Source organism: Oncorhynchus nerka, linkage group LG4 (assembly GCF_034236695.1).
Source record: "Oncorhynchus nerka isolate Pitt River linkage group LG4, Oner_Uvic_2.0, whole genome shotgun sequence".
In the NCBI taxonomy this organism is placed as follows: Eukaryota; Metazoa; Chordata; class Actinopteri; order Salmoniformes; family Salmonidae; genus Oncorhynchus; species Oncorhynchus nerka.
This window is the reverse complement of record NC_088399.1, coordinates 52,752,589-52,774,677: the sequence shown is the minus strand read 5'-3', so window position 1 is coordinate 52,774,677 and position 22,089 is coordinate 52,752,589. Positions and strand designations below refer to the sequence as shown.

The 22,089-nt window shown below is 41.9% G+C and overlaps 1 protein-coding gene across 3 annotated transcripts in view; it reads right to left on the bottom strand.

The window, feature by feature from the left end:
- Positions 1–22,089, bottom strand: part of LOC115106058 (zinc finger protein 462-like) — an 84,257-nt gene that overhangs the window by 36,725 nt on the left and 25,443 nt on the right. For all 3 annotated transcript variants that reach the window (XM_029628647.2, XM_029628650.2, XM_029628648.2), the window contains exons 2-4: positions 13,860–14,107; positions 6,002–11,322; positions 5,600–5,737 (exon numbers count right to left, since the gene is read on the bottom strand). In XM_029628647.2, the coding sequence (XP_029484507.2) occupies positions 5,600–5,737; positions 6,002–11,322; positions 13,860–14,076 (5,676 nt within the window). In that variant the 5' untranslated portion in view covers positions 14,077–14,107. The remainder of the gene's footprint in view (positions 1–5,599; positions 5,738–6,001; positions 11,323–13,859; positions 14,108–22,089) is intronic.

Sequence of the window (22,089 nt, the reverse complement as noted above, 5' to 3'; positions counted from 1 at the left end):
TTATTTCTTTCATCACATTCCCAGTGGGTCAGAAGTTTACATACACTCAATTAGTATTTGGCAGCATTGCCTTTCAATTGTTTAACTTGGGTCAAATGTTTCGGGTAGCCTTCCACAAGCTTCCCACAATAAGTTGGGTGAATTTTGGCCCATTACAAATGACAGAGTTGGTGTAAATGAGTCAGGTTTGTAGGACTCCTTGCTCGCATACGCTTTTTCAGTTCTGCCCACAAGTTTTCTATGGGATTGAGGTCAGGGCTTTGTGATGGCCACTCCAATACCTTGACTGTTGTCCTCATGCCATTTTTCTACCATTTTGGAAGTATGCTTGATGTTATTGTCCATTTGGAAGACCCATTTGCGACCAAGCTTTAACTTCCTGAGTGATGTCTTGAGATGTTGCTTCAATATATCCACGTAATTTTCCTCTCTCATGATGCCATCTATTTTGTGAAATGCACCAGTCCCTCCTGCAGGAAAACACCCCCACCACATGATGCTGCCACCCTTGTGCTTCACGGTTGGGATGGTGTTCTTCAGCTTGCAAGCCTCCCCCTTTTTCCTCCAAACATAACGATGGTCATTATGGCCAAACAGTTCTATTTTGGTTTCATCAGATCAGAGGACATTTCTCCAAAAAGTACAATCTTTGTCCCCATGTGCAGTTGCAAACCGTAGTCTGACTTTTTTATGGCAGTTTTGGAGCAGTGGCTTTTTCCTTGCTGAGCGGCCTTCCAGGTTATGTCGATATAGGACTCGTTTTACTGTGGATATAGATACTTTTGTACCTGTTTCCTCCAGCATCTTCACAAGGTCCTTTGCTGTTGTTCTGGGAGTGATGTGCACTTTTCGCACCAAAGTACATTCATCTCAAGTAGACAGAACGCTTCTTCTTCCTGGGCGGTATGATGGCTGCGTGGTCCCATGGTGTTTATACTTGTGTACTAATGTTTGTATAGATGAACGTATCACCTTCAGGCATTTGTAAATTGCTCATTAGCGCTCTGGAGCAGGTTTTCATCAAGAATTTCTCTATACTTTGCTCCATTCATCTTTCCCTCAACCCTGACTAGTATCCCTGTCCCTGCCGCTGAAAACCATCCCCACAGCATGATGATGCCACCACCATGCTTCACCGTAGGGATGGTGCCAGTTCCCTCCAGATGTGATGCTTGGCATTCAGGCCAAAGAGTTGAGTCTTGGTTTCATCAGACCAGAGAATCTTGTTTCTCATGGTCTGAGAGTCTTTAGGTGCCTTTTGGCAAATTCCAAGCGGGCTGTCATGTGCCTTTTACTGAAGAGTGGCTTCCTTCTGGCCACTCTACCATAAAGGCCTGATTGGTGGAGTGTTGCAGAGATGGTTGTCCTTCTGGAAGGTTCTCCCATCTCCACAGAATAACTCTGGAGCTCTGTCAGAGTGACCATCAGGTTCTTGATCACCTCCCTGACCATGGCCCTTCTCCCCCGATTGCTCAGCTTGGCTGGGCGGCCAGCTCTAGGAAGTATCTTGGTGGTTTCAAACTTCTTGTATTTAAGAATGATGAAGGCCACTGTGTTCTTGGGGACCTTCAATACTGCAGAAATTATGTGGTGCCCTTCCCCAGATCTGTGTCTCAACACAATTCTGTCTTGGAGCTCTACGGAAAATTCCTAGCTTAGTTTTTGCTCTGACATGCACTGTCAACTGTGGGACCTTATATTTTATCTGACCTTTATTTAACTAGGCAAGTCAGTTAAGAACAAATTCTTATTTTCAATGACGGCCTAGGAACAGTGGGTTAACGGCCTGTTCAGGGGCAGAACGACAGATATAGACAGATAGACGGGTGTGTGCCTTTCTAAATCATGTCCAATTAATTGAATTTACCACAGGTGGACTCCAATCAGGTTGTAGAAACATCTCAAGGATGATCAATGGAAACAGGATACACCTGAGCTCAATTTTGGGTCTCATAGCAAAGGGTCTGAATACTTATGTAAATAACTTATTTCAGTTTTTTTTTTTAAATATATAAATTTGCAAACATTTCTAGAAACCTATTTTCACTTTGTCATTATGGGGTATGGTGTGTAGATTGATGAGGAAAAACATTCATATCTCTACCTACATATACATACTGTATAACCTCAATTACCTCAACTACCTTGCACCCCTGTACATTGAGTCGGTACTGGTACTCCTTTTATATAGGATCATTCTTAAAAATAAAAAAAAATGTGTTACTATCTCCTTTTTTATTTAGCTAATATTTTTCTTACTTTTGAACTATTTTTAACTCAAAGCCTTAGGGCCTATGATTTCTTAATCCGGCCCTGCATACAGTCACTGCTCTGCCTGTCCAGTCCTCACTCTGCTTGCTCCGCTCACCCGCTTCTCGTGAGTTTTTCGCTTTAGTTGGGGGCAAATTTACAGCATTTTTTGGGGGGGGGGGGGATAAACATACGAACAACAATTTACAGACACCCCTATCTTTAGTGCCTACATTGTTTGCCACATGGACTTAAATTGTGCCAATTTGTTTTTTTCTCAATCGCCCACGCTATTTCAATAATAAATCATTCAATTTTTCCATTGTGTTAATGATGGCGGATTACGTTTTCTCAAGATGAGAAGGGAATCGTCCAGCCCATTGGGTATCTAACTACACCCCCATATTCCATGTTCTGAAATATGCAGACAGACGGATTAAAAGTAAGTGTGCATAACTTTTGGACTTTATAGCATTCCCAGAAAGCATAGATTATTGAATCATTGTTAGTTCTAGACTTAAGATATGACTCTGCCGTTGTACTGTAGAATGTGTAAATTTAGTCTTTTGTATAATAAATTCTATACGTTAGTTTATACTGGATTAAGCGTACATTTTTATTAACTGTAATTTCATTAGTTATGCTTCAGCTTTCCCTCCATCTTGTGCCAACATCAGTTCTTTTTAAGTCAAATAGTTTATTTTATTAAGAGATTGTCAGTTGGATAGGCTCTCTGCAAGGTTTTGTACATCTTATCTATCATATGAACATCCCTTTCTGATGCAAATAAGATTCCCTCATGGGTTGCTCTGATGAGCAAAATATTTCAAATCGAAATTGTGTGATTGGTAACTTTTGTGATATGTATTTGAAATGATCTACGTTGGTCAGTCCAAAATTACTTTTTAAATTCTGGAACGGAAATACGTGTATTTCAAGTTACCAAGTAAAATGATGGTTTCTACGCCTTTCCTTATCCAGGTTGTGTTTTTAGAGAGTGATATTGGTTCTTGTAGAATAGGTTACATTTTCTTCTATATTGTTAAAGTGTTCTTAACTATGAAGTTCATGTTTTTAGTTTTATCCTTTGAAAAATAGACACAAACAGATTCTGGGGATGAGCATGATCATCTTCAATATGTACCCATTGTTCCTCGTTAGTGCAATTAACTATACGTCTCAAGTAAAAGCCCTGGGTAGTGAGGTGATACACCTCCAAGTCTGGAAGGTTTAAACCACCCGCAAGTAAAGCCTTTCATATTGTTGAGTAATGGAATTCTGTTGTCTTTATATATTTGTTGTTTGTTGACACTTACTAAGCATCCTAAATATTACATGTATAATAATCCACAAAGGATTGTTGTAGATTGTGAGTTATTCTTTTTCCTATTGCCATTATTATTATTTTTTTACTCCACGTTATTTTTTATCCTGAGATTTCAGAGTATTCTGAAAAGGACTTGCCATCAGAAGATGTACATATTCAGTGTACAACTGCCTGGACCGGCCTGGCCCTGGTCTGCAAAACCAACAAGGCCTTAATTTGGCTTCTGTCTTGGGTGAGGCGTTAAATCCTCAGGCCTGCCGTCCCTTTGCCAAGTCCCTGGCAACCTCATCGGAATACTAATGTTGAAACGGTTACCCGCTACCCTCAATGTTATGGCCTCTTTTCCCCTTGCCTGCCTGCAACGGTCAGGAGGGACTACCTCGCTTGTTTTCTCTAGGGGAAGTTGACAGACTGTCTACCCAGGGGTCTCCGTTGCAATAAAAAAAAACTGGAAACAGAACCCTGCCATCCGTAAAAACAGACTTCGGCAGTGTGGGGTCTCTTAGGGCTGAGAGTCAAAAGTCAAGTCGGCTCTGAACTAAAGAGTTGGGGGACACAGTGGAATTTAGAGAGAAGTTGTAGGGGAATTCTACATATATTTACAATCAACTTTACAAATGACATCCTATAAGATTTTAGAAACTCACAAATGTTTTACGATCTCCGCTTTAATCTCCTCTAAAAGTTGTCCATCTGTGAAGAACACAAAGGTTTTGTTTCACATCTACAAATATTTTTTTGTTTTGTTTTTTAAACTTGATATAAAACCATTTGTGTTTGTTGTAGAACGATCCGACTGGGCACACAACATCATTTCAATGTGGATAATTGGGTAATATTTGGTTGAGATGTTGATCAATGAGATTACAACCTATACTCACCCACTCAAAAAGACAGCCAAAATTGTTTATCACTTCCAATATGTTATCACTATGCCTTTAACCATCTAAAACCACATCCCAATGGAAAAACAATGTCTGATTTTTGGTTTAGTAGTCACACAAACTATTTAAAAGTTCAAATGAGAATACAATGTCAGATATGTTGTTTATTTATACAACAGATGAATGTGTTATCCCCGTGCTTCATCTAATAGCACAACCAAATGGCATGGATTGCAGATGAGAATACATTTAAAGTATATAGCGCAAGTGATCAATGCTGTTCGAGATTCTGCACAGATTATTATAGCAATTGTAAAGATCTCCACAGACCTATTCTTTAACTTAGATTTTTGTTTGAGATGGGGATAGAAATCACACATATAAACTATTCATTTGTTGACAAACTGGAATACAAGCCAGAATAAGTCAGTGGCACAGATGGAACTATCCAAGCAGAACTATCCAATCTCCTTCAAATGTTGATATTTGGTTGCACAGACAACCAAACAGACAACCAAACACAATTCAACATCCAGTTTGTCTACAACTTAATAATTGATGTGTTGGATTCACATCTTCATCTCAACCAAACCTCAAAGATAAAGAAAAGGACTAACTCTAATCCAATCAAACTCTAAATGCACTTCAAATAAAGTTTTTTTTAAATTTAGTCCCATTCTTTCAATTAATCCAACATATTCATAATTAACTTGAAGCCAAAACCTTATTTGTGTTGTCTATTTTCTGTGAAAACCTGGGTTGAATTGAAACAGCTCTTGATGACTTAGCCATAGGCCTAAATAGTATCATTGATGATATATAACTTATAAAGTATGGTTACATGTAATATTCTCTGTTAAACCTACCCTTAGGTAGCAACAGTGAATATGTTCAGTTATTCAGAGACCTCTCAATAAGGTTCCAGCTTCCAGTGGCTGTGGATATGTAACCTGATACCCCAGGGTCTTCTGAGGCAAACTCAATTCAATGAAATAATAACGTAAGTCCCCAGCATTGCGGAGTTTACGCTTAACCGGTTAAATCCTGAAGGTATAATGCATTATGATGTGGTTATAATGCATTGTAAGAGCATGCATGACCCCCGTGTGTTACCAAACTCTTGGCTATTTGATCTTACCTTGACATGGCCCTCTTTGACCTCCCCGTACTGGACATGTTTCCTCAGGTGGTTACAGATGGCTCTGAGAGTAGGGTGGACCTCCACACAGAAGTTACACCTGTAGCCGATCGGTGCTTTGTCAGCATTATTCACCAGCTAAAAGAAAAGAAAAAGGGAAGAAAAGGTGGTAAATCTAACAGCCTTACACTCATTCCACTGATATTCTCTATAACTGATTTCATTTCTAACGATAAAACTTTAATCATCAATACTATGTGTAACATTACTATGTTAGCCCAATACAGTGGAAATGCTTCATATACTGTTAGTTATTATTCACAGTCTCATTTTCATTCTCATTCTAGTCCAAAACAATGGCCACATATAAATCACCATCCTTTTGTAAACTCTTCTACTCACTTTCTCAGGCTTTGTCTCCGGTGGCTCGGATGACTTCTGCTTGCAAAGGAGCTGTTTCCTCCTCTCTTGCCGCATCGCCCTCTTCTGGAACTCCTCGTTATGGTTCATCAGGTGAGTGCTGAGGAGAGGAAGGCCCAGGAACTTCAACTCGCAGTGGGAACACTGATAGAGCTCTGTCTCCGTCCCATCTTCTGTGAGGCTGGGGTAGATGACAAAGTCCTGTTTGTGGTCCTTGCCACTGTGATGGTCGTTGTAGTGCATGGAGAGAAGTTTCACCGTGCTGAATCGCTGGAAGCATTTTAAACACTTGAAAGGCAGCCACTCGGCAACCTCTCCCTCTGGCTCGGGCTTCGGTTCAACCTCCACCACTTCTGTTACCTCTTCAACATGTTCTGGTTCTTTGGCATAGAGCACAGTGAAGTAGCGTCCGAGCTTGCTGGTGTGTTGCCGCTTGGGGAAGACTCCTGGATGGCGTTTGATGTAGTGTGAAACTATGCTCTTCCTGCTGAAGGCCTGGAACGCACAGAGCGAACACTCCCTCCTCTCCACGGCCAATCGTAGCTCCTCGCTCAGCTCCGACCCTTCAGCCTCCGATGCCACGGGCACCACCACTTTACTGGGCTTCTCCGTCAAAGTCTTGGAGGCTGCCAGGCAATGTGTGTAATAGGCATCAATGTCATGACGTTTCTGGTAATGTGCCGCCAGGCCTTTGCGAATGGGATTGATGTATGAACAGAGAGCACACTTGAAGACGTTGTTCTTGCCTTCCGGTTGAGCTCTGACGTTGTTGTGCTTGATGCGGTAGTGTCGAGCTATGCCTTTTCTGGTTGAGCAGAAATACTTGCAGAGCTGACACCTAAACACAGCATGGGTCTCTCCTTTGTTGATAGGGAACTGGGTGAGAGCAAGTTTGAATTCGCTAACCTCTTGTACCTCTGATGATACACTTGTGGCACTGCATTCAGCGACCACCTCATCCTTCACAGTGGAATATGGCACGAGGGAAGGCTTGAACATATCTGAAGCAGGTTGATTGTGATATTTCTCATAGTGAATTTTCAGTTTCTCCAATGTTCCATGAGTGTATGGACACATTTTGCATCTGTATGCTCCATAACCCTGTCTTTGGGTCTTGCACTTGTCATCCACTTCAGTTATATCTTTAACCTGCTCGATGTCATCCGCAAAGTCCTCAGCGGTGACTTTCACCAACGGATGCCTCTTCTGGTAATGAGTAAGAACTCCATGGATGCGTGAATTCACATATGGACAGTGTCGGCACTTGTAAACCGAACTTGGATTTATATCAGCTTCTTGTGCGAAGTCAGCCGCCTTGACTTTCATGCCTGGGTGTTTTTTGCCATAGTGTGTCAGAAGTCCATGTAGGCTGTTATACTCAGACAGACATACAGTGCACTGGTAGGGGTTGTTGGAGATCGAGTTGCTTGTGTGGGAGAGCCTGGGATGGTATTGGTGGTGTTGGTGCTCTTGAGGTGAGGTAGGGATATCCAATGGTCCTTCATCGTGAGCAGTTGGAAGAAAAGTGAAAGGTGGTCCTTTAGCCATTGAGGGGTGGACTTTCTCTTGGGATCTTGGACCTTTGATTATGTCCAATAGTACAGACTCATCCCCTTTGACAGCCCAGGGGTGGACAGCTTGGTAGTGGTTGGTAATATCCCAGATGGAGCACGCCTCGAAAGCACAATCTCTGCATTGGTAGTGCTTACTGTCCCCAGCGTTCCCCCCTGGCTGGGAGGTGGTGGTATCAGGCCCGGCCCACAGCTTGCTTGCCATGTACGTGTAGTCAACATTGTGCTCTGGGTGGCGTCTTTGGTAATGCATTAGCAGCCCGTTGGGTTCCGCATGGGAGTAGATGCACCACTCACAGTGATAACCAGCCTCCAGGATGCCATCTTGGTACGCCCAGTGTAAAATGGTCATGGCTGTGGCTTTCACAGTAGGATGATCCTTCTTCAGGTGCTTCTTCAATGCGTAAACGTATGGAGATGTATAAGAGCAGTGCCTGCACTTCAGTGAGCGAAGACATCCGGAGGATGCCTCGGTCTCGGTGGGAGCAGCAGGGGCTATGGCAGAGGCGGCAGTGCCTGACTGGCCCATCTGCGCTCGCTCTCGTTGACTGCGGACCACTGCAGTGTGCCGGCGTACAAGGTCAGCATTGGACTTTGCGTCCCTGTGCTTCTTCTGGTAGTGAATAAGCACTCCTTTTACAGTGCGGTTCCCGTAGTCACAGTGCTGACAGAAGAAAAGCATCTCTGCTTCTCCTTTCTCTGTAACAACTCTAGCGTGAGAATTGCTGGACCCATCAAATCCATTGTTGTTGAACTGTTTGAGAAACTGCTTTGGGGGTGCAATCTGAAGCTCATCCATTAGTTTCATCAACCCAGAGGTGGGAGCGGCGTGCTTGATGTATTTCGCAGTCACCTTTATTTCTGGATGTCTCTTTTGATAATGGACAAGAACTCCCACTACAGAGCGGTTGCTGTACACACAATGTTTACAGTAGTATATCTCCTCATCTGTACCAAATGGCATGGCGGCGCTTGGCGACTTAGCAGGGGTTGGTATATTGATGTTGTAAGAAGAGTTGCCTGCTGACTGTGGCCTATCGACTGTGATAACTCTCATGGTTTTCTGAATGCGGAAATATGAGGCCTTTTGCTCTGGGTGCTTCTTCTGATAGTGAACCAATACAGAGTGCATGTTAGGGCTAGCAAAGGAGCATAAGTCACAGTCATAGACCACAACATTACCAACCTCTTTCAGGGCCTCTGTCTCAGAGCTTGAATCTTGTGTCTTTGCAACACTTTTGAGCACAGGACTGGACGAGGACTTGGGTGTGGAAGTGGTGGAGCTACATGTGAAACTCTTGGGACCGGAATTTAAAATTTCTCTAAGCGTTTGAGATTCTGCTCCCTTGTGCTGCTGTTCCACCACGTAACTCGAGAAGATCATAGCGTTGTTTATTTTCACCTCAGGGTGCATTCTTTGGTAATGGGGCATCAAGCTTCTGACGTTTGGACTTGTGTACGAACAAAAGCGACACATGTACACCAAATCTGGCTGGTTGAAGTTCAGCACATTGCTGGCTTCTGGGTGGTGATCCATGTAATGCTCATGAAGGTTGTTGAAGTTGGTGTATTCGATGAAGCACTCCAGACAACGAAATACGGCACTTTGGTCCTCAGGGTCGAGAATGTATCTAAAGCTAAACTTAATGTAGGGGTGCATTCTCTGGTAGTGGGTGCTCACACTGCGGGCTGACTTGTTATGGTAGTCACAGTGCTTGCAATAGAATCGTGCCATCCCTGAGTCCTCTGTATAGTCAAGGTTCTCCTGGAAAGAAGTGTCCCGGCTGTCTTGGCTGCTCTGGTCTTGGAGATCCGCTTTAAGATCAACAGACTCCTTGTCCTCATCATCAGAGAGTGTCATTGCAATGGGAATGTTTCTTAGCTTTGACGTGAGGGTTCTTTTTCTTTTACCCACCCGGCCTTCGTAAAGCTTGTTGTAAACGTAGCCATGATTTTTACTCTCACCGTTGTTCTCCTCCTTGTCTCTGCCTGCATCTTCATTCACGTTGAGCTCTCCTTCCTCTTCATCATCAATTTCTTCCAGATTAATCACCAGATCCTCCTGTTGCTGACTGATCTTGCTCTGAAGGTTGTTGGCAATTTCATCAATCCTAGTTCTCTTCTTGACTGGGGACAGATCCAAAGGTAGATCATTGATGGACTTCCTTGCAGTTTTCCCAGTTAAGTGCTTTTTGGATCCAAGTCCTAGAATTGAAGTCTGTGTTTTTTGTACCTGGCTCGGAGAACTGGAGAATGTTTCCAATTCCGAGTCCTGTTGCTCATTTGTAGAGCCCTCCAAGCTGGCAGCTTGCATGTCATCACAGTAGGAGTGCTTGTGTTGCTGGTGAACTCGCAGCCCTTTCAGCGTGGTTGTCGAGAAGCTACAGAGTGTACAGCGGTGAGGATTTTGCTGGTTTAGATCATTGCCCACATTACTTAGCTTTTTCCCATTGACTTTGGAAGCAGCAACGTTTCCTCCGTTCACTGATTCTGGTGTCTCGTTATTCTGAGGACCTGGGCTTTCACTGGTCAGGTCCATGGTGTCCCAGTCTGAGGAGTGACTTTGCATGTGCGTGCCTAACTTGAGAGGGCTGGTGCAGATAAAGGGGCACTCATCACACTTGTATACCGTCGTCTTCCCAGATAGGTGTATGTTCTCAATGTGACGGGAGATGCTTCTGCGATGCATGGTGAGGAAAGAGCAGAAAGGACACTGGAACCTGTTCATGTACCTTCTGAATGGTATCCCTTTAGTCTCCAGCATCTTGTTATCCTCTTCGGACAGAAGCTGCTTGGCAGAATCCCCAGTTGACAAGGGGTCGGTGTAATTGGGATCATCCTCATCACCCAGTTCCTCGTCATCTTCCTCAGAGGTGCTCCTGGAGTCGTCAAGCATGCTCAAATCCATCTCCATGGCAGAGTTGGAAACATCGGACATGACGAAGGTGGACCTGTCAGACAAAATGGAGGATCCCGTGCTGTTGGGCGCTACCGATTGAATCTGTGAATACTGATAGGGTGATATCCCAGAGGCAGGCTTGTTGAGCTTGAAAACTGAGGAGTTGCCTACAGAGGAGCCTTCATTACCACTCAGGTCTTTGAAAACCATTTTGGAGTTAGGAGGGCTTCTGGGGGAGGAAGGGGAATCAGATTTAGAAGAGCCTGCGCTTCCTTCTCCTTCTCCACCCGGCTGGATGGTTGAGATCATTTTCACCATGTTGCGGTGCTTTTTCATCATGTTGTCACACCACTCTCTTCGAAGTGCTTGGTTTCCCCTCGACTTCCCCAGAGGTTTAACCATGGACTCTAGGATACCACGCTCTACCACATCTTCTGATAGTTCCTCACTGGGCTCCTCGGACGATAATGACTCAGGGTCATCAACAGCCTCAGACAGAGATTCTGGGGGGTCCAGATTTCCTTTATGATACATCTTCTGGTGCTTCAGGATCCTGGCTTTGCGTGGGGACTTGTATGTACAATAGTGGCAGGAGAACACTTTCCCAAGACTGTCATGGATAACGATGTTATAGTTGGACTGTTTGGACGTATGGGAGGCAGGTGAGTTCCCGCCACTTAGTGAGGTTCCATGTACCTTCTTGGTGTGTTCAGACAACAGAGATTTTGATCTGAAGTAACGAACACAGATTTTGCACTGGAATAACTGGTTTGCAGTTTTGTTGGGATGGTTTGCTGACTTGCTGTATGGCATTTGGTTTGAACTTGAAAAGTCTGTTTCAAAGGGGTGGCCAATGGAAAAGAAAGGAAAAAAGAGATGATAAAACAGTCTTTCCTTAAATAGCAATATCAATGTTAATATACTGTAAATAGTAGAATGTATTCATACCCCTAGACTTATTCCATATTTTGTTGTGTTACAGCCTGAATTCAATCAAAATGGATTAAATTGTTTTTTTCCCTCATCCATCTACACACAATACCCCATAATGACAATGTAAAAACACGTTTTTGGAAATATTTTACAGAAATATCTCATTTACATAAGAATTCATAATTTGTTGAAGCACCTTTGGCATAGATTACAGCTGTGAGTCTTTCTTGGTATGTCTCTAAGAGCTTTCACACCTGAATTGTACAACATTTGCACATTATTATTTTCAAAATTCTTCAAGCTTTGTCAAATTGGTTGTTGATCAATGCTAGACAACCATTTTCAGGTCATGCCATAGATTTTGAGGTAGATTTAAGTCCAAACTGTGACTCGGACACTCAGGAACATTAACTGTCTTCTCGGTAAGCAACTCCATTGTTGATTTGTCTTGTGTTTAAGATTATTTTCCTGCTAAAATGTGAATTAATCTCCCTGTGTTTGGTGGAAAGCAGACTGAACCAGATTTTACTCTAGGATTTGCCTGTGCTTAGCGCCTTTCTGTTTCTTTTTTTATCTTGAAAAACTACTAAGTATTGACTCAGGGGTGTGAAAACTTACAGTACCAGTCAAAGGTTTGGACACACCTACTAATTCAAGTATTTTTCTTTATTTTTACACATTGCAGAATAATAGTGAAGACATCAAAACTACGAAATAACACATATGGAATCATGTAGTAACCAAAAAAGTGTGAAACAAATCAAATTATATTTTAGATTCTTCAAAGTAGCAACCTTTTGCCTTGATGACAGCTTTGCACACTCTATGCATTATCTCAACCAGCTTCATGAGGAATGCTTTTCCAACAGTCTTGAAGGAGTTTCCACATATGCTTGTTCGCTGCTTTTCCTTCAGTCTGCAGTTCAACTCATCCCAAACCATCTCATTTGGTTTGAGGTCAGGTGATTGTGGAGGCCAGGTCATCTTATGCAGCACCCCATCACCCTCCTTCTTGATCAAATAGCCCTTAAACAACCTGGAGGTGTGTTAGGTCATTGACCTGTCGAAATCATAGTCCTACGAAGCACAAACCAGATGGGATGGAGTGTTGCTGCAGAATGCGGTGGTAGCCATGTTGGTTAAGTGTGTCTTGATTTCTAAATAAATCACAGACAGTGTCACCAGCAAAGCACCCCCACACCACCACATCTCCTCCCCCATGCTTTAGGGTGGGAACCACACATGCGGAGATCATCCGTTCACCTACTCTGCGTCTCACAAAGACACGGCGGTTGGAACCAAAAAATCTTTGGACTCATCAAACAAAAGGACACATTTCCACCGGTCTAATGCCCATTGCTCATGTTTCTTGGCCCAATTAAGTCTCTTCCTCTTATTGGTGTCGTTTCTTTGCAGCAATTCGACCACGAAGACCTGATTCACGCAGTCTCCTCTGAACAGTTGATGTTGAGATGTGTCTGTTACTTGAACTCTGTGAAGCATTTATTTTGGCTGCTATCTGAGGTGCAGATAACTCTAATGAACTGCAGCAGAGGTAACTCTGGGTCTTCCTTTCCTGTGGCAGTCTTCATGAGAGCCAGTTTCGTCATAGCACTTGATGGTTGACGGACCTTCATGTCTTAAAGTAATGATGGACTGTCGTTTCACTTTGCTTATTTGAGCTGTTCTTGCCATAATATGGAATTGGTCTTTTCCCAAATAGGGCTATCTTCTGTATACCACCCCTACCTTGTCACAACATAACTGATTGGCTCAAACGCATTAAGAAGGAAAGAACTTCCACAAATTAACTTTAAACAAGGCACTCCTGTTAATTGAAATGCATTCCAGGTGGCTACCTCATGAAGCTGGTTGAGTGAATGCCAAGAGTGTGCAAAGCTGTCAACAAGGCAAAGGGTGGCTACTTTGAAGAATTAGTTTAACATTTTTTTGGTTACTACATGATTCCATATGTTTTATTTAATAGTTTTGATGTCTTCACTATTAATCTACAATGTAGAAATTTGTAAAAAATAAAGAAAAACCTGGAATGAGTAGGTGTGTCCAAACTTTGGACTGGTACAGATTAGATATTTCTGTATTTCATTTTCAATAAATTTGCCAAAATGTCTAAAAAATATGTTTTCACTTTGTCATTTTCACATTGACATGTGTTGTGTGTAGATGGGTGAGAAAATACATCTAATTCATCCATTTAAAAAAAAATCTGGCTGTAACACAAAAAAATTGGAATTAAGTCAAGGGGTAAGAATGCTTTCTGAAGGCACTGACTGTATGCAAAGAATAAGACATATGCCTATAAATATTATATTAATATCATAAATAATAATAACAAACATTTATCTTTAGCATAATAATCATAACCTTAATCATAATCATTTGTCCATAAACATCACCGTTGATGCAGTTCCCTTACCCGTTTCAGTTTGTGGAGATGTATTCTGCTCTTCTTCCTCCCCCTCTGTCTGGTTGGGGGAGTTCAGAGAGTCTGCCCTGGACTGGCAGGGACTCCCATCCCCCTCTCCAACATCAGTGGGCTGCAGGAAGGCCGTGTGTACATCCTGGATGTGGGTCTTGAGGTCGTCGTACGACTCAGCACGGAAGTCACAGCCATCGCACTGTAGCACCTCCATCGCTGAGGACTCCCTGGAAAATCAGGGAAACCTGGTAAGAAAAAGACAATGGGTGAGGCCTCAATCTCAGACAATAACATGTCACATTTAGGCCTCAGGGGTGGAAACACAAAAGTCTGAATCTTTAGGCTTAGCACCGGTGTAGGCTAAAAACCTGTGATAGAAATGTAACAGAGAGATTGAGAAAAGGCTCGATTCTTCAGCTCTGACATTACTGCATTGCATACTAAGAAGAAGATCTGTTTTTTTTTGTTTGTTCCATGGTTCCAAGAACTATGGCGAGCTGAGGAGGGATTACTGAGTTGATTTGTTCCATTTTTATTACCTTGGGATAAGCCACAGCTGGAGTGCAGCACCGTCAAACTGCATCCCAAAAGGCACCCTATTCCCTATATAGTGCACTACTTTTGAAAAGAGTCCATAGTGCTCTGGTCAAAAGAAGTGCACTTTATAGGGACTAGGGTGCAATTTGGGATGCAGACCCTCAGACTGCATCCCCGTATCTACATCACACATACAAACAATTCCCTCAGATTGCATCACGCCCTAGCTCCCTCTCAAATAAGATTGAATGAATCCACTGAGAGAGAGAGAAAGGTTTGTGACTACAGTGCTATTCTGTTCCTTGATGAAACACACAACTGATGATAAGGTCAACATCACTTCCGAGCTGGTATGACCTGTTACCTCTGACCTTGGCATTCTAACTAACCAATGGCATTGCTTGATAGTCAAACTGACTTCCAGTACTTACTCATAGCCACCAGATATATAGCCACCTCATTCATATTTTTGTTTCAAATGGATAGTATTTCATGTAGACCAATGCCACAGATGTATTGTTGTTGTGAAACAAACATAAATCCAGAACTTGTGTGGCAACCACAAACACTCCAAATGGTAACCTTTCCATTCTAAAATATGTTTCAACAAATACAGTATGTAAAATAAAACAGGCCAGTTCTTAGAGCATAAAAAAGACCAATAATAGGAGTTTATATTCAGTGTTATTTAAAGAGGAAAAAACAAACATATTTCAATGCATTAATAAAACTGACAGAGTGAAAAGTGACTGGGGCATAAAATGGCTGTTTATGTGGCAGTTATGACAGTTTTTTCATCAAATGGTTTTCTCCTCGTCCACCCTTTGTACGATGACAGAGAGACACATGGCATTACATTGAAATGTAACTCGTTAGCAATTAAACTGGTCATGACGCGATGTGCACTCTTTTTTAAAATATTATTTTATTGGATTTTACACTTTCTTTAAGCTTAACTAAAACACTAGGCCTAAATCTGCAGATAGCAGAAGCAGAGCCAATATTTAATACATTTTCCATCCATTTGCCAGAGGTCATCTGCGCTGTGCATTTGTCTAGGCCAAGGACATTAATATTGCCATGTATTCAAAGAGGATTAATGCTTCACACTACTAGCACAGTGTAGCCCATTGAAAAATCACAACATAACATTCTGGGGGTCAATTATTGCTAAGATGTCTATAAAATTTGACCAGCCCTTATGGCAATGGCCTATAAAATCAGTGCCAGACAGTTCCTGTTCAGAAAAATAGAAAGTAGAGAGCTTACAAACTGTTGCATTGTAGAAACGCTGTTATTTGATTCGTGTTCCTATCTTACAGAGCCATCCAACAGCATTCCCTTCCTAGGAGAAGCATTTGCACTTTCACCTTGAGCAGCTAACCGATTGCTGCAGGTGTACATAGCCCATCTGTAAATAGCCCACCCAATCTACCTACCTCATCCCCATATTGTTTTTATTTACTTTACTGCTCTTTTGCACACCAATATTTCTACTTGCACATCATCATCTGCTCATCTATCACTCCAGTGTTAATTTGCTAAACTGTAATTATTTTGCTACTATGGCCTATTTATTGCCTTACCTCCTCACACCATTTGCACACACTGTATATATACTTTCTTTTTTTCCCCTATTGTGTTATTGACTGTACGCTTGTTTATTCCATGTGTAACTCTGTGTTGTTGTTTGTGTCGCACTGCTTTGCTTTATCTTGGCCAGGTCGCAGTTGTAAATGAGAAGTTGTTCTCAACTAGTTTACCTGGTTAAAAACAGGTGAATTCAAAAAAACATTTAAAAAAAAAAATAATGCCTAGTATTTCCTGATTATTTAAAGCTCCTGCACCTGTGACAAAATGGTGTCCTCTAAATGTAGCCTACCATTTTCACTATACAGAAGGTATAATTTGCTAAAAAACAACCTGTTGCAGAGCTCGAAAGCCACATGACATCAGCCTTCCTCACCTATGGATTATATTATGTGACCACAGTGGGGACACAGATTCATCTGATAACATGGATTGGCAGTATTGGACACAGATTGTGAACGTGTAGAAATCCTCAATTATTCATGCTTGATTGATTGAGAACATCAACATTTAATAAACAAGTAATAATAAGACCTCTGGACAAAATGGTGTCCTCTAAATGGAAATTTGAGTTGAGCACATTCTCTCCCTTTGCCTGGTCCTGTACATGTTCACCATACAAAGGTTAAAAAAAAGGATTAAACATGGTTAACAACCTGTTGCAGAGCTAAAAAAAAATGAGACCTCCACAACTATGCCAAACCAACGGAGCTCTGGTAGAAAGGGAAGAGTCGTATGTCCATTTGTTTTGCTATAACCCCTATCACAGGTCGTTTTTTTGTTGTTGCTGCAGTTCTCTGGACTTAAACCATAACAGTTGACGTTCAGTAACCAGTCTACCTCCACTGGAACAACCCTCGCTGCCTGCCAGTGTGTCCCTGAGAAGACAGCCTTATTGTTGTCCAGGGTCAGGTTACTGCGCCATGAAAGGCCCATCCCTGATCTGTTGGCAGCTCTCTTGTCAGAACTCAGAACACAGAACAAAGTTGCATTCTAAAGCCAGGTTCCTTGACATGGATATCAAGAAGAATCCTTTGAGGTAAAAAAAAAAAAAAAAATGAAAGGAGAAAACAGCCTCAACCTAAAATTACTACTACTGCTATTTCTCTTGGTGTCAGTTTAGTGACTCCATGACAGCCACACCAAGTTAATGGATGGTATTTGTAATGCTTTCATCTACTCTATCAGGGCTTTGACAGTCAGGCAATGAGCTGTGCGGCAGATCCTTTGAGCTTCAAGGGCAGCCATTTTAGGAGCCAGCCAGCTATGTGTGCTTAGGTGTTCAGCCAGTGCTCTCACTGCACAACATGGACCCATGGATCAGATCCTCCTCACAGCTATGTTGTGTCCCAAATGGCACCTTATCCCATATGGGCCCTGGTCAAAAGTAGTGCACTACAATTGGGAAAAGGGGGTACTTTGTGATGGGGCCTGAGACAGCCCAGACAGTGACTGGAGAGCTGCTGACAGAAATCTATCTGCCCAATGTACTGTACCCAAGTCCTTCAGCCTGGCTGCCTCGGTACGGCCTGCAAAGCTCAGCAAAACCACCTTGCACTTGCCAGCCATCCCGACTTAGCCCTTTCATTTATTGGGGACTTATAAAATGGATTTATAAAATGACTGTACCCAAATAATCGAGAGGGTCGGATGTTTGGAGTGACACCACACCATTTCTTTAACAATCAGGAAGAGAAAAAAATTGCATTTTAGGAATTGTGTTTAAGCTGCTCAAGGGGTTTAACAATGCAAAGCATGCCTGGACTTCCTTTTCAGAGCAAAGAAAAAAATCTGCAGCCTTGAGCTTGAAGTGCCAGAGAGGAGGGGTGAGGAAAGAGGGGAGAAAGAGAGGAAAAGCATGCCAGCATGACCCGGCCACCTGGGAGACCTTCCTCTGAGCACAGAGGACAATGCCATCTGACTCGGCTCCCCAGATTCCAAAGTCTACTGACATTTGTTAATCACCAACCGGTCTCTCTGCATCGGCGAGGCCTGCCAGCAGTCACACCCTCTAACTCAAACTGGGCCCGGGCCCGGCGGCAGCAGCTGCTCTGTCTGAAAGAGGGCCTTTGAATAAGCCAGCAATAAGCTGATTAAGAGTACAGAGGTTTTGTCCTTAACCGTCAGTCGGGCTGGTCGCTCCAGTCCACCATCTCATGTAGTATACAGGAGAGGGAGGTCACAGATTATATTATGTGACCACAGTGGGGACACAGATTCATCTGATAACATGGATTGGCAGTATTGGACACAGATTGTGAACGTGTAGAAATCCTCAATTATTCATGCTTGATTGATTGAGAACATCAACATTTAATAAACAAGTAATAATAACACCCTACAAGCCGCCAGAAATCTATTCTTGTCCGTGAGAGATGACACACAACACACCACCAGAGCGAAATCAATCAAATTAGCCTGTGATTCCATATTTGAAAAGGTTTAGGCTAGAAATTGCAAACATAAAACCAGATTTTGACTGTAACCCACAGGGACTCTAGCCTACCTCTAGTCTTGTGCCAGTAGAAGTCATGGAGTAGAAAGCTTCTATTGTCCCAACAGCAGAGGGGAGGTTGCGTCACAAATCAGTGAGCCTGTTCTGTTGGCCTCATGCACAAACAGAAGATAAAGGAGAGGGAGATAAAGATGGAAGCTCCAACAGCTCCCGGTCACTTTGTCTTATGTTTTTGAAAAGTAAAAAGGCGAAGCAGCGCCTGCGCACCAATAAAAAAAGTATATTTTATTTAAGCAGCTATTAAAAGCATGACGTTTCGGCCTTAATCAATGGCCTTCATCGTGGCTTTTAGAAAGAATATGAAGCAAACAAAACTAGACTACCACCTAAAAGCCAGTGCCTCATCATCAATGGAATGAAGTGGAATTATTTCCACCACGCTCTTACAAATAGCCAAGGTTGTCACTCAAATCCACTGGTATATATGTTGATTGCTGAAAATACAGCCGTATAGAACAATGTCAAAATAATAGCACCAAGGACCACTGTTGAGTCACAGCTTCATGTCTCCATTGGATCTTACTAGCCTATGCTAGTGCACCTAGCAACTAAACTCTATTAGGGGCAATCAAAGTTTTTTTTAAATCACCAAAATAAATAGCCTATGTTCTTGACCATAATAACTGTAAGAGTGTATTCCCACTGGGCACACAACATAATTTCAACGTGGACATTGTCATATTTGGTTGAGAGGTTGATCAATGCGATTTCAACCTTTAATCACCCACTCAAAAACACAGCCAGAAGTATGTTGAATTCCCAATGTGTTATCACTATGCTTTCAAGCATCTAAAAGCGTAACAAAATTCCAATTGATCATTTGTTTCTGATTTTATCAGTTATCTCTGCACTTTCACCATTTCAAAGCACAACACATGGGAATTCAAACAGGAATACAATGTCAGATATTTTGTATTTATATCACAACTTAATGTGTTCTTACTGCGCTTCAGCAAATAGCACAACCAAATGACCTGGATTGCAGTTGAGATTACATTAAAAACACATAGTGCAAGTCATAAATGCTGTTAGAGATAATGCACAGATTACTATAGCAATTGTGAAGATCTCCACAGACCTGTGACTTTTGCATGCAATCGTGAAAATGCACGCTTTCTATGATTACATAAGAACACATTTATAGTTACAGTAACCTCAAAATGTGACCATGGATGTTATTAATTTTAAAGGACAGGTTACACAATATATTTCCACAAAAAAAAAACATACTCATACTACCATTTGCACACTCTTGGCATTCTCTCAACCAGCTTCATGAGGTAGTCACCTGGAATGCATTTAAATTAACAGGTGTGCCTTCATGTAAGGTAATTGTTACGCCCTGACCTTAGAGAGCAGTTTTATTTCTCTGTTTGGTTAGGTCAGGGTGTGATGTGGGGTGGGCATTTTATGTGTTGTTTTTCTATGTTTCTTTATTTCTTTGTTTTGGCCGGGTATGGTTCTCAATCAGGGACAGCTGTCTATCGTTGTCTCTGATTGGGAATCATACTTAGATAGCCCTTTTTCCCCTCCTTCAGTGTGGGTAGTTATCTTTGTTAGCGGCACTTAGCCCTCGTAAGCTTCATGGTTGTTTACCTTGTTTTGTTGGCGTCATTCCATAATAAAGGAATATGTACGCCTACCACGCTGCACTTTGGTCCAATTCTTTTGACGGCCGTGACAGTAATTTGTAGAATTTCTTTCCTTCTTAATGCGTTTGAGCCAATCAGTTGTGTTGTGACAAGGTAGGGGTGGTATACAGAAGATAGCACTATTTGGTAAAAGACCAAGTCCATATTATGGCAAGAACAGCTCAAATAAGCAAAGAGAAACAACAGTTCATCAATACTTTAAGACACTTACTTGGTTACTACATGATTCCATATGTGTTATTTCATAGTTTTGATGTCTTCACTATTATTCTACAATGTATAAATCAGTAAAAATAAAGAAAAATAGTTGAATGAGTAGGTGTGTCCAAACTTTTGACTGGTACTGTATATAAACACAACATGTAAAGTGTTGGTCCCATGTTTCATGAGCTACAATAAAATAAATGTCCCATAATCACAAAAAGCTGATTTCTCACAAATTCTGTGCACAAATTTGTTTACATCCCTATTAGATAATCCATCCACCCAACAGGTGTGACATATCTAGAAGCTGATTAAAAAAAATTGAGCTAGGGGGCAGTATTTTCAAGGCCGTATGAAAAGCGTGCCCAAAGTAAACTACCTGCTACTCAGGCCCAGAAGCTAGGATATGCATTATTATTAGTAGATTTGGATAGAAAACACTCTAAAACTGTTTGAATAATGTCTGTGAGTATAACAGAACTGATTTGGCAGGCGAAACCCTGAGCACAATCCATCCAGGGAAAACAAATGTTGAGCTCAATGTGTTTTCCATTAGCTTTCTATGGTAATCCCTAGCTTCCACTAGATGTCAACAGTCTTTAGAAATTGTTTGATGTTTTTCCTTTGAGAAATTAAGAATTAATCCTGTTCTTTCCATGTGTCACACAAAGGGACTCAAGTCATTTGGAGAGCGCGACCTGGAACCAGCTTCACTTTGTTTTCATCCGGTATTGAGCACAGTATTTCCCGTCTTAAATTTGATCAATTATTTACATTTTAGGATACATACATTTGGATTAGGAACGTTGTTTGAAATGTCTGGACCAAGTTTACAGGTAACTTATTAGATCATTTGTAGGCGAGTTGGAACCGGTGTATTTCTGAATCAAACGCGCCAAATAAATTTACATTTTGGGGATATATATAATGAAGGAATTTATCGAACAAAAGGACCATTTGTGATGTTTATGGGACATTTTGGAGTGCCAACAGAAGAAGATCTCCAAAGGTAAGGCATGAATTATATCGTTATTTCTGATTTTTGTGTAGCACCTGCCTGGTTGAAATCTGATTTTCATGTGTTTGTATGCGGGGTGCTGTCCTCAGATAATCGCATGGTCTGCTTTCGCCGTAAAGCCTTTTTGAAATCTGGCACTGTGGCTGGATTAACAAGAAGTGAAGCTGTATTTTGATGAATAACACTTGTATGTTTAATGAATTCTTATTACGAGTATTTCTGTTTTTGAATTTGGCGCGCTGCAATTTCACTGGATGTTGTCAAATCAATCCCGTTAACGGGATCCGAGCGGGAATGGGGGTGAAGGGATCCCTAAGAGGTTTTAAACAGCATGATCATTACACTTAATAACTTGTCCTAATTTGTGCTGAGGACAATAAAAGGCCACTCTTAAATGTGCAGTTTTGTCACACAACACAATGCCACAGATGTCTCATGTTTTGAGGGAACGTGCAATTGGCATGCTGACTGCATGAATGTCCACCAGAGCTGTTGCCAGATTATTGAATGTTACCTTTCTCTACCATAAGCCGCCTCCAACATCATTTTAGAGAATTTGGCAGTAAGTCCAACCGGCCTCACAACTGCAGACCATGCCCTCCCAGGCCCACCTATGGCTGAGCCCATAGATTAGGGCCTAATGTATTTATTTCAAATGACTGATTTTCTTACATGAACTGTAACTCTGTAAAACTGTTGAAATTGTTGCAT